This window comes from Jaculus jaculus, chromosome 4 (assembly GCF_020740685.1).
Source record: "Jaculus jaculus isolate mJacJac1 chromosome 4, mJacJac1.mat.Y.cur, whole genome shotgun sequence".
Taxonomy (NCBI): domain Eukaryota; kingdom Metazoa; phylum Chordata; class Mammalia; order Rodentia; family Dipodidae; genus Jaculus; species Jaculus jaculus.
This window is the reverse complement of record NC_059105.1, coordinates 156787360-156803242: the sequence shown is the minus strand read 5'-3', so window position 1 is coordinate 156803242 and position 15883 is coordinate 156787360. Positions and strand designations below refer to the sequence as shown.

At 47.5% G+C, this 15883-nt stretch overlaps 1 protein-coding gene and 1 pseudogene across 1 annotated transcript in view; one reads left to right on the top strand and one right to left on the bottom strand.

The window, feature by feature from the left end:
* Slc12a8 (solute carrier family 12 member 8) overlaps positions 1 to 15883 on the bottom strand; it is a 173530-nt gene that overhangs the window by 19719 nt on the left and 137928 nt on the right. Inside the window, 3 exon segments of the mRNA XM_045148413.1 lie at positions 5400 to 5449; positions 5451 to 5980; positions 7961 to 8110. Of these exon segments, the coding sequence (XP_045004348.1) occupies positions 5400 to 5449; positions 5451 to 5980; positions 7961 to 8110 (730 nt within the window).
* Positions 438 to 1014, top strand: LOC101610405 (annotated as a pseudogene).

Sequence of the window (15883 nt, the reverse complement as noted above, 5' to 3'; positions counted from 1 at the left end):
CACACGTGGTGGCATCTGGCTTTAATCCCAGCACTCAGGAGGCAGAGGTAGGAGGATCACCATGAGTACAAGGTCACCCTGAGACTACATAGTGGAATTCCAGGTCAGCCTGGGCTAGAGTGAAAGTCTACCTTGAAAAAAAAATTCTCCTGATTGCCATGAATTCAAGACCAGTCTGAGACTACAGAGTGAATTCCAGGTCAGCCTGGAATAAAGTGAGACCCTACCTTGAAAAACAAAAAACATATAGTTTTTAAATGTATTTCTCCCTCATTCTTTTGAAGGAAGATACTTAATAAACTTCAGCTAAACAATGCACTAACAAAATAAATCAAGAAGGAAAGATAGGCTTTCGTCAGAATCTATCTCTAACTTAACTATTAAAAGACTTATCAGGAAGCAACGCCTGGCTCGGAGCAGCGGCCGCTGAAGTTGCTTCCACCTGTCCACAATCATGGGGAATATCTTTGCGAACCTCTTCAAGGGCCTTTTTGGCAAGAAAGAAATGCTCATCCTCATGGTGGGCCTGGATGCTGCAGGGAAGACAACAATTCTGTACAAACTGAAGCTGGGTGAAATTGTGACCACCATTCCCACTATAGGTTTCAACGTGGAGACCGTTGAGTACAAGAACATCAGCTTTACTGTGTGGGACGTGGGTGGCCAGGACAAGATCAGGCCACTGTGGGCGCCACTACTTCCAGAACACTCAAGGCTTGACTTCGTAGTGGACAGCAATGGCAGAGAGCGGGTGAATGAGGCACGTGAGGAGCTCATGAGGATGTTGGCTGAGGATGAGCTCCGAGATGCTGTTCTCCTGGTGTTTGCCAATAAGCAGGACCTCCCCAACGCCATGAACGTGCCCGAAATCACAGACAAGCTCGGGCTGCACTCTCTACCTCATAGAACTGGTACATTCAGGCCACCTGCGCCACCAGCGGAGATGGCCTCTATCAAGGACTGGACTGGCTGTCCAATCAGCTCCAGAACCAGAAGTGAACCAGACCCCTCCTTCCCTCTCACTTCCTCCTCTCTGCCCTCCACTTTCCTCTCATGTGGCAAACATGCGACTCTGTGGTCCTGGGTGCCAGAAGCTGTCTCCATGGGTTGGTCAGTGTGCATCGCACGGTGTGTACATGTGCAGAGGCAGCCTGCAGCCAGGTTTTTATTTAATGTAAATAGTTTCTGTTTCCACTGAGGCAGTTTCTGGTACTCCTATGCAATATTACTTAGCTTTTTTATTGTAAAAAAAAAAAAAAAAAATCAACTCACTGTCAGTACTGAGAAGGGATTTGGGTTGTTTGGGTACCTGGCCTCTGGGAGCCACTGGCCTATAGACTGGTGTCGGGATCCATTTGGTGGTTGGTTTTTAACCCGAACTCAGTGCGTTTTTAAAAAATAGTTAAAAATACAAGAACACTTGAACACACAGAAGGGAGACTATGCCTAGTGTAGGTTTTGCAGTAATGGCCTGAATGCTAGTCCATCGGATCAGCTGTTCCCATGGGAACAGGAGGGACGGCGGTAACAAGCCACCATCCGCTGCATGGTCACAGTAGAGCCCCCGTGACTTGCCTGTCTTTGGGTCACCTGCATTCCACAGCGTTTTGCTTGTACTTGTGCCCACACGGTCACCTGGTGGTGGCTGGGGCCACTGCTAATTGCAGGGCCCTGCGTCGTCCAGGGTTAGTGTGCGCATTCCCGGCTCGCTCTTGGGCCCGCTTGGACACGCCGGTGGGAGGCCTGAGTCTCACCAGCAGGAGCGCGTGCAAGCTGGAGGGTCACTTCACTGCAGACCCAAACCCCGGAGCACCCCCATCTCCATGTGTGAAGTAGCTTCCTCCCTCAGCCTGCAAGGGTCCGATTTGCCATCGAGAAAGACGACCTCTACTTTTTTCTTTTGTATTTTGATAAAACACTGAAGAAGCTGGAGCTGTTAAATTTATCTTGGGGAAACCTCAGAACTGGTTTATTTGGTGTCGTGGAACCTCTTACTGCTTTCAATACACAATTAGTAATCAAAAAAAAAAAGACTTATCAGGACTGGGCATGGTGGTGCACGCCTTTAATCCCAGCACCCGGGAGGCAGAGGTCGGAGGATCACCATGAGTTCAAGGACACTGACACTACAGTTAATTCCTGGTCAGCCTGGGCCAGAGTGAGACCCTATCTTGAAAAACCAAAACCAAAACAAACAAACAAAAAAGGACTTATCAAGCCGAAGAGATGGCTTAGAGGTTAAGGTGCTTGCCTGCGAAGCCTAAGGACCCATGTTCAACTCTCCAGATCCCATGTAAGCCAGATGCACAAAGGTGAGGCAAGCACAAGGCTGCATGTACCCACTAGGTGGCGCAAGTGTCTGGAGTTTGATTTCAGTGGCTGAGGCCCTGGCAGTGTCAATTCTCTCTTTTTCTCTCTCTCTCTCTCTTTCTCTAAAGAAAGAAAGGAGGGAGGGAGGGAGGAAGGGAGGGGAGGGGAGGGGAGGGGAGGGGAGGAAGGGGGGAGGGAGGGAGGGAGGAAGGGAAGAAGGAAAGAAAGAAAGAAAGAAAGAAAGAAAGAAGGAAGGAAGGAAGGAAGGAGGGAAGGGAAGGGAAGGGAAGGGAAGGAAGGAAGGAAGGAAGGAAGGAAGGAAGGAAGGAAGGAAGGAAGGAAGGAAGGAAGGAAGGAAGGAAGGAAGGAAGAAAGGAAGAAAGGAAGAAAGGAAGGATCGTTTCAACCAGGTATTGGACCTTATTGGTAGGAGGCTGAGGCAGGAGGATTGAGCAAGTTCAAAGCCAATCTGGGATGCATAACAAGAGTCTATGGAAAAGAAAGAAAAAACAGGAAGGAAAGAAGAGAAAAAGAGAAAGAGGGGAGGGGCCATGAGGAGAAAGAAGAGAGAACAGGTGAATAGCTTTTATTTATGTACTTATGTTTATATTTACTATTTTACTCATTTACTTATTTATTTGTTGCCATGCTTCCTGTTGAGCAGCGGCTGCCTTGCCATAGCGCAGAAGAATGGAGCTGAAACCTCTGAAACGGTGAGACAAAAATAAACCCTTCTTCCCTCAGCTTGTTTTTCTCAAGGCATTTTTTGTCACAGTGACAAAGAAAGCTGGCTAAAGAGAAAAGGTTTTCTTTTGACTCCCAGTTTTGGAACTGCCAGGCCATGATTAGTTGGTCGGTTCCTTCAGCAGGAGAATGAAATAGAGCAAAACCCACCAGCATCACAAACTAGGGAGCCAAAGACAGCAAAGGTCCCAAAATTTCCCTGAAAGCATACCTTCCATGACCTAATGACCTTCCATTAAGTCCCTCCTCTTTTTTTATTTTATTTTTGAGGGAGGGTCTCACTCTAACCCAGGCTGACCTGGAATTCACTCTGTAGTCTCAAAGTAGCCTCGAACTCGCAGCAATCTTCCTACCTCTGTTTCCTGAGTGCTGGGATTAAACATGTGCGCCACCATGCCTGGCTAAGTCCCTCCTCTTAAAAGTTCCACTCAGGCTGGAGAGATGGCTTAGCAGTTAAGACACTTGCTTGTGAAACCTAAGGACCCAGGTTCAATTCCCCGGTGCCCATGTAAGCTAGATGCACATGGTGGTGCGTGTCTGGAGTTCACTGGCAGTGGCTATAGGTCTTGGTGCACCCATTCTCTCTCTTTCCCTCTCTCTCTCTCTCTTTCTCTCTGTGTGTCTGTCCCTTTTTTTCTCTCTCAAATAAATAAAAATAAAATATACTTTTAAAAAAGTTCCACTCTTTGCCAGTCATGCCACTCTGGGAGCCATGCACTTAGTACACAGGCTTTGGGAACATTCTAGATTCAAACTGCAGCAAGATGTAAAGAATCTAGAATATGACAGGTCCTCAAAAAATGATGTATTATGGCCGGGCGTGGTGGCACACACCTTTAATCCCAGCACTCAGAGGCAGAGGTAGGAGGATCGCTGTGAGTTTGAGGCCACCCTGAGACTACATACTGAATTCCAGGTCAGCCTGGGCTAGAGCGAGTCCCTACCTCAAAAAAAAAAAAAAAAAAAAAAAAACCAAAGCAATGCATTTTATCATTTGCTAAGGATTTCTCACATTCTATATGCCTCTCCTTGACAGCGTATCTGTGTGTCTGCGCTTGAAGGACTGAGAGAACAAAGAAAAGCTAGATTCCTTTAACCACCTTCTCTGCATCCCATCTTGCCTGGTTTAGATGTATCCTCTATAGACGAGGCAGTGAATCATTACCAGGCAGCATATCACGAAATATTTCCACTTCTCTTGAAAGGAGCAGTTAGAAGCTGGGAAGATGGCTCTGTGGATAAAGTGACCGCCATGCAAAGGGGGCCGACCTTAGTTCGGATCCCCAGTACCCACGTCAGTGTTCAGCAGGCTCAGCAGCCCACCCATAATCCCAGTGCTCAGGACGTGCAGACAGGGGGTTCCCTGGGGAAAGCTGGCTAGCTAGACTAGCCAAATCAGTGAGCTCCGGGTTTGAGTGAGAGATCATGCCTCAGCAAATAAACTGAAGAGGGCTGGAGAGATGGCTTAGCGGTTAAGCACTTGCCTGTGAAGCCGGAGGACCCCGGTTCGAGGCTCGATTCCCCAGGACCCACGTTAGCCAGATGCACAAGGGGGCGCACGTGGCTGGAGTTCGTTTGCAGTGGCTAGAGGCCCTGACGCACCCATTCTCTCTCTCTCTCTCTGTCGGTCTCAAATAAATAAGAATAAACAAAAAATAAAATAAGATAAAAATTAAGTGAAGAACGCCTGCCATTAACCTCGATCTCCCCAGGCAGGCACACTCAGGTGCATGTGCACCAACACACACACACACACACACACACACACACACACACACACACACACACATGCACATCTACACACAGGCACATCCACACAGCGAAAAAGAAAAGAGGGTCCAGTTAGACTGATTCATAGTAGCTTATCCATCCGCTGAATCTTGAGTGAAAGGAAAATGATATTCAATTTCTCGCCCTGGTTCCCAGCTTGGAGAGAAAGTTGGCAGAAGTAAGTACTGTATGTATAACAGGATAGAATTGAAATAATTTAACCGGTAGCAGAATGTACTATTGTGAAATACACGTCAAAATCACCTAAGGTTGCAGGGCGTAGTGGCGCGCACTCGGGAGGCAGAGGTAGGAGGATCGCCATGAGTTCGAGGCCACTCTGAGAATACATAGTTAATTCCAGGTCAGCCTGAGCTAGAGTGAGACCCTACTTTGAAAGACAAACAAACAAAAATCACCAAAGGCTATAAAAACGGAGTTGCGCTAAGAGAGTAGATGAGACAACCGTGGGATGTGAACGTACAGGCCCAGTGTGATTCCTAAGCACCCACCTTCTCCACATTCCCTGGGATCATTGCATTGCTCAGGGACGCGGTGTTCTCCTTGTGCCCCCCCACCCAGGATGAGACCCTTCACTCCTAGAAGTCTGCTGGTTCTGGTGGGACCCCCTGCCCCTTCCAGGAGGCGATGGGCAACCTGTCAGAGACCCCAGTGGCAAAGGACGTGAAGGTGTTGAGGTCCTAAAGGAAGCTATCTCACAGGGTTTGCCTGGTGGCTTTCTTATTTTGCTTCTTCGGACTCTCCGGGATCCTGTTACCTCGTCCTGGCCCAGGCTGGTTACGCTCAAGCCTGGTAGTTAGCTTGAAGAGCTGGTCCACATCCTTGGTGAGTTCCAGCAGAGTGCCCTCACAGAGGCTCCTGCCACAGCCCCCCAAGCCGTAGCTGGGAGCATTCTCCTGGAGCAGGTGCTTGGAGCAGTGGAGAGCCTCTGAGAATCCTGTGGGCATTAGTTTGGGCATCTGGGGGTGGCTGCCACGGTCCATGGGGAGGGAGAAGTAAGAGCAGTCAATTGCGATGTATGTCACCATGAAATTGATGGTGACAATGGGTGCCAGGATGTTCGCCTGACCCACAAGGACAAAGGCCATGGTCACCAAGCTGGTCAGACAAATGGCTGTTGCAGGTGTTTTATTTGGTCCTTTCTGCAGAAGCAAAAGAACATGCAGGACTATGAAATTCCAGAAGCTACAAAGTTTCAAAAAAAAAAAAAAAACATTTAGAGTTTAAATGATAGAGACACCAAACAGTTCAGCTCAGGAACTTCTCCCCCCAAGTGACTGTGTACTTGGAAACCTGGGACAATAAAATACAACTCATGAGGTCATCATGAGACCAGAGCTAACATACCACTAACATGCCCTAACAGGTGTGGGATGTAGCGTTAACTAGTAACATGGCATATAACATAGCATTTTATACAACTTTGGAAGTCGTTTTGGCTTTTTGAGGTAGGGTTTCACTCCAGCTCAAGCTGACCTGCAATTTATATAGTCTCAGGGTGGCCTCGAACTCATGGCGATCCTCCTACTTCTGCCTCCCAAGTGCTGGGATTAAAGGCGTGCGCCACCACGCCTGGCAACTTTGAAAGTCTTTGAGTTTCAACACCAGCTTTGGAAACCAAAGCAATGCAAAGTTCATCCCCTCCCTTGCTCTTGCCCCAGAATGGAAGATCCTAAAAGACACAGTAGGATCACAGGCGGCTAGAGTGGGGGGATTCTGATAATAAACGTGCACATAATTACATGCAGCTGGGATTCAGGAGGAGGGAACAGGAGAGGAAAAATGAGTTGTCGAAGGGCCAGGTGTGGTGGCGCACGCCTTTAATCCCAGCACTCAGCAGGCAGAGGTAGGAGGATCACCGTGAGTTCGAGGCCACCTTGAGACTACATAGTGAATTCCAGGTTCGCTTGGGCTAGAGAGGCCCTACCTAGAAAAGAAAGAAAGAGAAGCGGGGGGGGGGGGGGGGAGAGAGAAGGAAGGAAGAAGGAGAAGAATAAAGAAAGAAGCCAATGGGAGAGGAGGAGGAGAATCATGGATGACTGGCATGCGCACTCCTAGGAAGGAGAACTGGGCGCTAGAAGGGCCTCTATATTGCCCCAGTCAGACAAAAATGAATCACAGCTTACAAACCACATTATGGAGGAGTGGGATTCCCTGTGTCTGTTCCTCTAGACTTCAGGAAAATCTCTTTTGATCATCCCAGCTGTGATTCGGCCTTGCTATTCAGTATCAGTTAAGGATTTGATCCATGGTGGTTCACAGACAACTCAGAGCGTGGTAAGTCACCTAAGAGCAACCCCCAATAGACAAACTGAGCCTCGAGGAGGAGTTAGGGTTGCAAAGACCAGCTCTGATCCTAACCAAGAGACCCTGGATTGTAAAAAAAATTCATTTATATTCGAGACAGAGAGAGGGGGGCGGGAATGGGCACACCAAGGCCTGAAGCCACTGTGAACAAACTCCAGATGAATGCGCCACCTTGTGCATCCGGCTTACATGGGACCTGGAGAATCAAACTGGGGTGCTGAGGCTTTGCGGGCAAGTGCCTTAATGGCTAAGCCATCGCTCCAGGCCCTGAGTTTGTTTTTATTAAAAGAGAAGATGGGACTGGAGAGATGGGTCAGTGGCTAAGGCGCCTGCCTGCAAAGCTAACAATCTGGTTTCGATTTCCCAGTATCCACAAAAAGCCAGATGCACAGTGGCTCACGCAACTGGAGATCATTTGCAGTGGCTGGAAGCCCTGGTGCACCCCTTCTCTCTGTCTGTCTCTTCTCTCTCTCTCTGCTTGCAAATAAATAAATGAATTAAAAAAAGAGAGAGAAGACATTGTTTTACTTCTGCTCAAGATGCTGTCAGGACTGGCTGACTGTTCCAGAGCTAGGGAATTGGGGGGGGGGCTGTGACATTTAAGACCCCTCACCTAATTGGTCCCAGCTTAATCCAATCAGGACAGAGCTAAAAAGAAATGAGCTGTGTACTCTTTTTTGTGTGTGTGCGTCACTCAGAGGAAGAGACTGGGAGGAAGAAAAGGAAGAGGGAGAGATGAAGGGAAGGAGGGAAAGAAGGGGGTTGGGGGGGGGAAAGAGAATATGAAAGAATTTTTTTAAAAGGCAGTTACTTCCCCCTTGCCCCAGAAAGGTGAGTGCAGGAATCACTTTCTCCTGGGCGACGCACTACAGGATCCTGGGGGCTCCGTGGACTCCTCCCATACAAGAGGCCAGGGATGAGATATATAAACCCAAAAGGAAGAGGAGGCCAACAAGGGACACCCATGTGAGAAATAAGTTTCATTGTTACTATAGGTTGGATCTTGAGTGTCTCTTAATGGCCGGTGTGTTAAAGGCCTGGTCCCCAGGTTAGGGCCTACTGGGGAGTAATGGGACCCTTAGGAGGTAGAGCCAAGTGAAAGTTCCTTGGATCACTGGGCTTGTGCCTTTGAAGGGGGTTATGGGACCTTTCTTCCTCTTTTATTTCTTGGCTATATGTAAGGTGTTTTTTGTTTGTTTGTTTGTTTTGGCTCAGTCATACACTTCCAACCATTGCCATTTGACATCCCTACCAAAGGCCCAGAGCAATGGGTTTACCCAGTCATTGAATGAAACCCTCTAAAACCACAGCCAAGATAAACTTTTCTCTTTACAGATTAATTATCTCAGGTATTTTGCTGTAGTGATCGAAAACTAACTAACATAATTACTCAAGGACTAACTTTGATTATTTTTTTTTTTTTTCCTGAGACAAAAGCTTGCCCTGGCAGCCCAGGCTGGCCTTAAACTTATAACTCTCCTGCCTCCACCCTCAAGTGATGGTATTACACTGTGCTATACCCATCCAGACCCTGGTTCTGACCCTTCTTTTTAAAAATTTTATTTTATTTTATTTATTTGAGAGTGACAGACAGAGAGAGAAAGAGGCAGATAGAGAGAGAATGGGCGCGCCAGGGCTTCCAGCCGCTGAAAACGAACTCCAGACGCGTGCACCCCCTTGTGCATCTGGCTAACGTGGGTCCTGGGAATCAAGCCTCGAACCAGGGTCCCTAGACTTCACAGGCAAGCACTTAACCGCTAAGCAATTTCTCCAGCCCCTGACCCTGCTTAAGCCCCAGATTCACCTACACACACCCACTTCCTTACACACTCCGTTCTTCAGCTCGGCCTCTGAATGGATTATCCTCTTCTCCATCCCTTTCCTTTTTGGTGTGCTATCTCAGGTTGGTCCACCTTCACATCTTATATGGGGTACATACCACTTTTCAAATTGAGCAGGCAAAATAAATAAATAAATAAAAATAAAAAAGGGCTGGAGAGATGGCTTAGCGATTAAGTGCTTGCCTATGAAGCCTAAGGACCCCGGTTCGAAGCTCAATTCCCCAGGACCCACGTTATCCAGATGCACAAGGGGGCGCACACGTCCGGAGTTCCTTTGCAGTGGCTGGAGGCCCTGGTGTGCCCATTCTCCCTCTCTCTCTCTCTCTCTCTCTCTCTGCCTCTTTCTCTCCCTGTCGCTCTTAACTAACTAACTAAATAAATGAACAAATTGAGCAGGCTCACCTCATGGCTTCTCAAACTACAGCTTCCTGGGCCCCACTCTTGGCATTTCAGATTCAGGAGACATGGGGGAGTGCCTGAGAATCGCTTTCTAGCTGGTTCCAAAGTGACGCTGATGCTGGGCTGGCAGCCAGACTTTGAGAGCCACCGGTCAATGATGATACTTAACTTCTACACACTCCCTGTGAATCATGCCCTGGGCCTCTGCCAGAGTGCCATCTTTAAACTGCACTGTGATCCTAATGCCCCCTTGCTAAACATCTTATCAATAGCTCCCATCAGCCGATACGCAGGCCATGCACAGGCCATGACTTCCTTATAGTTCCCATGCCCAATCCAAGCATCATTGGTGAGCAGTTTGACTTCCTCTGTCCACAGCTCTTTTTTTTTTATTTTTTTTTAATTTATTTATTTGAGAGAGACAGACACAGAGAGAAAGACAGGTAAAGGGAGAGAGAGAGAATGGGCGTGCCAGGGCTTCCAGCCTCTGCAAACGAACTCCAGACGCGTGCGCCCCCTTGTGCATCTGGCTAACGTGGGACCTGGGGAACCAAGCCTCGAACCGGGGTCCTTAGGCTTCACAGGCAAGCGCTTAACCACTAAGCCATCTCTCCAGCCCTGTCCACAGCTCTTAAACTGCTTGCTGTCTATTAAACACTGGCCATCCAGAATTAGCACAAGCCTCACCTCCTCCATGAAGCTACTTCTCCTTCCCTCACACCAGTGGCTGCTCCTCAGTGTTCAGAGGCACCTCAACCTAACGCCTATGGAGTTTTCTCCTCTACCAACCCACAGACTTCAGTCAGGCTGGTCTCCTACTGCCCAGCAGAAGTATAGGGATGGATGCATGCATGCATGTGACCCATGACCTATACAGGCACCCATCAATAGAGCAAGAGGGGCCAAAGCTGTTCTCCTGGGTGTCAGCTAACACAGTTAGTACAGTTTCCACACAGCTGTATCCCAGGCTGATCTATAAGCCAGCCTCTCCCAGCTGAACCTTATCTGGAATTTGGAGGGGGGGGGGCAAAACGTTGTGTTTCAAGGAAGCACTCCACTGTCCAAAGAGAATAGAAAGGTTAGGTGGGACTTCCAGCTTTCCCACTTGATTTCGCAATGTCCTAGATCCATGTCATGATGTGATGGTGTACACGGGTCCCTGGCCTAACCTATTTACTGGCCCATAAGTTGTTACCCAAATAATTTAATGGATGAATCCTACACCAATCAGGATTCTGGATTTGGAAGAAGTGTAAGACCCTGGAGGTTCATGGAAACACCGGGAGGCTAAAAGGTGAGGGTGGGGCGGGGCAGGGCAGGGCACTCCAGTAATCCTTCCCCAAAGCAGTGTGGCCGCGGTAGGACCAGTACCACGCCACCCCCGTGCCGTTCTCACCATCTCCCCAAGTCGGCCTCATTCCTTACGCTTGGGGAATCCAATGGGCCTAACCTCAGTCGTGTGCCCACCAGGCTGAAAAGGGACAGCAAGAGAGGGTCTGGGACTTCCCGCCAAGATGGCAACCGCCTAGCTGCCCTGCAAATCCCGGGGAAAGAAAGATAGACGCAGATCCTAAGGAGAGAGCCACCCCATCATACCTCAAAAGGGCCCCGGCTGAAACTAAGGAAAATTGGCCAAACAAGCAAGGGTGCTGTTTTCCTGATGAGCCAGATACCAGCACAAAGGGGAAGGAGACCAACGCAGAGAAAAATCAACTCCTACCAAGTCAGAGAGCCAGAGCCTCAGAGGCCCCCAACACCTCATCACTGAAGCAGACCAAAAATGAACCCAACCTGGCTCAGGGAAATTTTGCGGAAGAGGGGGCGGAAAAAAGGTCAGAGCCACACGTTGGGTCATGATATGCAGAGACATTTATCCTACCCATAACTGTGGGCTAACTCCACAATGCACGACCCATATACCTCAACAAGGAGGGGCCAATGGGGAGGAGGTAGGTCATGGATGAGCCTAATAATGGTACCAAACTGCCTGTACTTGCAGAATAGAAAACTAATTTAAAAAAAAAAGTAAATTGATATAACTCTTATGAAAAGAAAAAGAGAGAGAGAGAGAGAGTCTGCTTCTTTGGAGCTTCTAAATTTTTAGAGGGTCTCCGTACCTACAAGTGGAAAGTAAGGTGGAATAATCCCCAAATGGTCAGGGAACTCAGAGGCCCACCAGGCACCCACGTTGTTTTTAATTTAGGGTGTTTTGCTCTTCCCTGGAAAGCATTATCTCATCCCTGGTGAATCTCACCTTTCTCTCTTCTTCAATGTCACGGGGTTCTGTGGGTTTGTCCTCTCTGTCCCTTTTTATTTACCATTTCATGATGACAAGAAATCACTATTAGCAATGTTTCCCCTCTCTTTGTGCGCTCTGATGGCATTCTGTTATTTTATGCCCCGTGGGAGAGCCCATCAGGCTGGTGGCTTATCTTGCCAGTGGGCCCTGAGCTTTGTAAAAGTGGAGCAGAATCACGCATTTCCGACTCGGCCCCATGCCACCTAATGCGCAGCCTGGCAAATAGGCCGTTCTGATGAAACCTTGGAACTTCCCATGATCTCTGTGCGATGCTTTCTCTGCCAAATGCATCCTGTGTCGATGGCTTTGAGAAACAGTCAACAATGAAATTTTATCAAAAGCACTTTGGAAATTTAACCCAGTAGTTCTGTTGTCTGGCTTTAACTAAGAATCACCCCCTCCTCCAGAGAGGTTGATTTAATTAGCATTGAGTGGGACATAGGTGCTGATTTGTTTTTATTATTTTAATTTTATTTGAGAGAGAAAGAGAGAGAGAGAGAATTGGCGCTCCAGGGCAGCAGCCACTGTTCTCGAACTCCAGATGCTTGCGCCACCTAATGGGCATGTGGGACCTTGCGCTTGCCTCACCTTCGTGTGTCTGGCTTACATGGGATCTGGAGAGTCAAACAGGGGTCCTTAGGCTCTGTAGGCCAAGGGCCTTAACCACTAAGCCATCTCTCCAGCCCTAAGTGCTGATTTTTCTGGGAAGTATTCCAGGTGATTCTAATACACAGTCAGTGTGGAGAACCTCTGGGCACAGTATATGGTCTCCATTGCCTTCACCCCTTGAAGACTATCTAAGGAGAGGCTGGAAAGGGACCTCCCTTTCAGAAATTTGATTTGTCTTATCCAAAAGGTTGCATAGTTGCCCCTTTATGCCTGAGGACAAATTCTATGTGCTTTATATAAAATGGCATAGTCTTTGCAATAACTTACACTTTATCTCATCTCTAGTTGTTGCTCTGAATTTAAGAAATAGTGACTAGGGAGGTATAGAGAAGGCTCAGCGGTTAAGGCACTTGCCTGCAAAGCCTAATGACCAGAGTTCAATTGTCCAGTACCCTTGTAAAGCCATAGGCCCTAGTGTATCTCCTCTCTCTCTCTGCTTGCAAATAAGTTTAAAAAATTAATTAAAAGAAATAGTGACTAGAAAAATCAGTCTAGGGCTGGAGAGATGCCTTATCCATTAAGGCGTTTGCCTGCAAAACCAAAGGACCCAGGTTTGATTCCCTAGGACCCACATAAGCCAGATGCACAAGGGGCACATGTGTCTGGAGTTCGTTTGCAGTGGCTAGAGGCCCTGGCATGCCCATTCTCTCTCTATCTGTCTCTCTTCTCTCTGTCTCTCTCTGCTTGCAAATAAATCAATAAAATTTTAAAAAACTAAAATAAAAAACAAAAATCAGTCTAATTTTCAGAACAGATGTCAGTTTTTTCTGAATTAAAAAAAATATTTTTAAAAATATTTTATTCATTGATTTGAGAGGGAGAGAAGGAGAGAGAGAGGTAGATAGAGACAGAGAAGGGTGTACCAGGGCCTCCAGCCATTACAAACTAACCCCAGACACATGTGCCACCTTGTGCATCTGTCTTATGTGGGGAATTGAACCTGGGTCCTTTGGCTTTGCAGGCAAGCACCTTAATCACTAAGCCATCTCTTCAGCCCTCTAAATATTTTTGATTCACAAGTTGATTATATAGATGTGGACTTTGCAAGAAGGACGTGTCTCTGTGTGTAATTATTGTCTTTTTTTTTTTTTTAATCTCATTCCCTTGGGTGGGAATGAGACTCTCCCGTCTGCAGCTTTCCCGTGCTAGACTGACCTCAGGAACTTTCTGAGTCTCCAGCTCTGTGAGTACGTGATGCTGGTGACTTCATTTGGCCACCTTCCACAGACACACCCTGGGATTCTTCCAGAACTCTTGGGGCTGGGGTCAGAGGGGGCATTGCCCAAATATAATGGCTTGTTTATGTTCAGTTAAAATGGTTATTCACTTACCACTTTTTAAAAAAAATTTTTATTTATTTGAGAGCGACAGACACAGAGAGAAAGACAGATAGAAGGAGAGGGAGAGAATAGGTGCGCCAGGGCTTCCAGCCTCTGCAAACGAACTCCAGATGCGTGCGCCCCCTTGTGCATCTGGCTAACGTGGGACCTGGGGAACCCAGCCTCGAACCGGGGTCCTTAGGCTTCACAGGCAAGCGCTTAACCGCTAAGCCATCTCTCCAGCCCACCACTTTTTTTTTATTATTACTTTATTCTGTCTATTTTCTATCAAGTATGTTAAATGTTGTCCCTTACATCTAGATAAATTAGAAAATTCTTACAATTTTGTAGTAAGAACTTTCTTCCTTGCTGCCATCCATCCATCCAACCATCCTGGAAGCATTTAGTGAGGACAGTCATGTTTCTGGTGTGGTGCAGGCAAAGGGCCAGGGCCAGGTTACAGCAGTGACCCACGCAGCTTTGCTCCCAGCTCCTATCCACAGAATGTGCTCATTTTCTCATTAAAATTGTGCCAAAAAACTGTTAAATGTGTTAGTAGATGTGGAAGTGAGAATTTATTTGAGCAAAAAATATGTTAAAAAGATCTCTATTGAGCCGCGTGTGGAGGCGCACGACTTTAATCCCAAAACTTGGGAGACAGAGGTAGAAGGAGCGCCGTGAGTTCGAGACTACCCTCACACTACATAGAGAGTTCCAGGTCAGCCTGGGCTACAGTGAGACCCTATCTCAGAAAAAAAAAAAAAAATCTCTAGAAAAATAAGACCAAGCCAGGCGTGGTGGCGCACGCCTTTAATCCCAGCACTTGGGAGGTAGAGGTAGGAGGATCACCGTGAGTTCGAGGCCACCCTGAGACTACATAGTGAACTCCAGGTCAGCCTGAGGTAGAGTGAGACCCTACCTCGGGGGAAAAAAAACCAAAAAGACTAGGACTTCCAGTTACAATGGCAGCATAGGAACCACGCCAAAGCAGCCTAGAGAAAAAAAAAAAAAATCCAAAAAGAAACCCAACAAAATATACTCTTCTACTAAAAAATGAAGGTGTATAAGAAATTATCAACCACAGCAGAGAAGTAGGAGAGATTCAGAGCGTCTACAGCCCACAGAAGCAGGCAGAAACGGCTCCAGTGGGTACCAGGTCTACATGGCTGCAGCCGCCAGGCTCAGCCTGAGCCTCAGGAAAAGCCAGGTGAGGGGATTTTCCACTCACACCGGCCTCCTCGCAAACTCAAGAAACATGAAGGAGGACAGCAGAGACCAACACAGCAGCTCCTGAGAAAGAGGATCGTGAGGACCAGCAGGAGAACTTCAGCCACCATCCACAGCCTCCCCTCCCCCACTGCCAGCGCCAGCAAGCACCAGAGTCCTGGGGAAGGAGCTCACCTACACAGCACCTGGCACAGGTGATCAGAGCAGCAACCCAGCAACCCACTAACCCAGCCAGCCTACCTGTGCCCACATCACAGCAAAGAAGGACCAAAGTGGGCACACGGCACAGCTGAGACCAAAGCCATGCCAAAAGGTAACTGGGGTTACACCAGCTCAGTACCCACCAAATAAGCCTGGTATATAGGCCTGAACCAGAAGTGCTAATTGCACCTTCCATGTCAGGGTAAATTATATGTTAAATTATATGTTAAATTTGATGGGTGGTCAGATTTGCCATTCTTAAATAAGCTATATTTTGGGCTTGTTATTTGTTGCTTCCTGATTTATAGTGCCTTTGTCTCCTCTTCTGTCGTTTGTTGGGGAAGGATGTCACGGTCACAAGCTGACCTTGGAACCCTCTACAGACTAGAAATCTTGGCCCCCCAGTAGACAGGATTAAGGGTGTGGGGCAACATACATCCTAAGGGACAGTGACTTTGTTAGAGGATCTGGTTGTCATAATACCTACTCTTGCATAAATACTCTGTGCTGTTTTTCATTGAATGTGTATATTGTTTAGTTAAGTTTTAGAATTCGCCTATATTTTGTTCCACCCAGCCTACTAGAATACTCTCATAGCAGGCATACCCAACACCTAGGTCCACTTTTGTGGTAACTTTGAGAATCTTAAGAGCCACACCTAGCACCTTAAGCTCCTACCCTGAAGACATATAACATCAGATTGATTGATACATCTGATAATACTCCAGATAATTAGAAAACCCAAGCATTAAATTAATCCAAGATGCAAAAATCTCTAC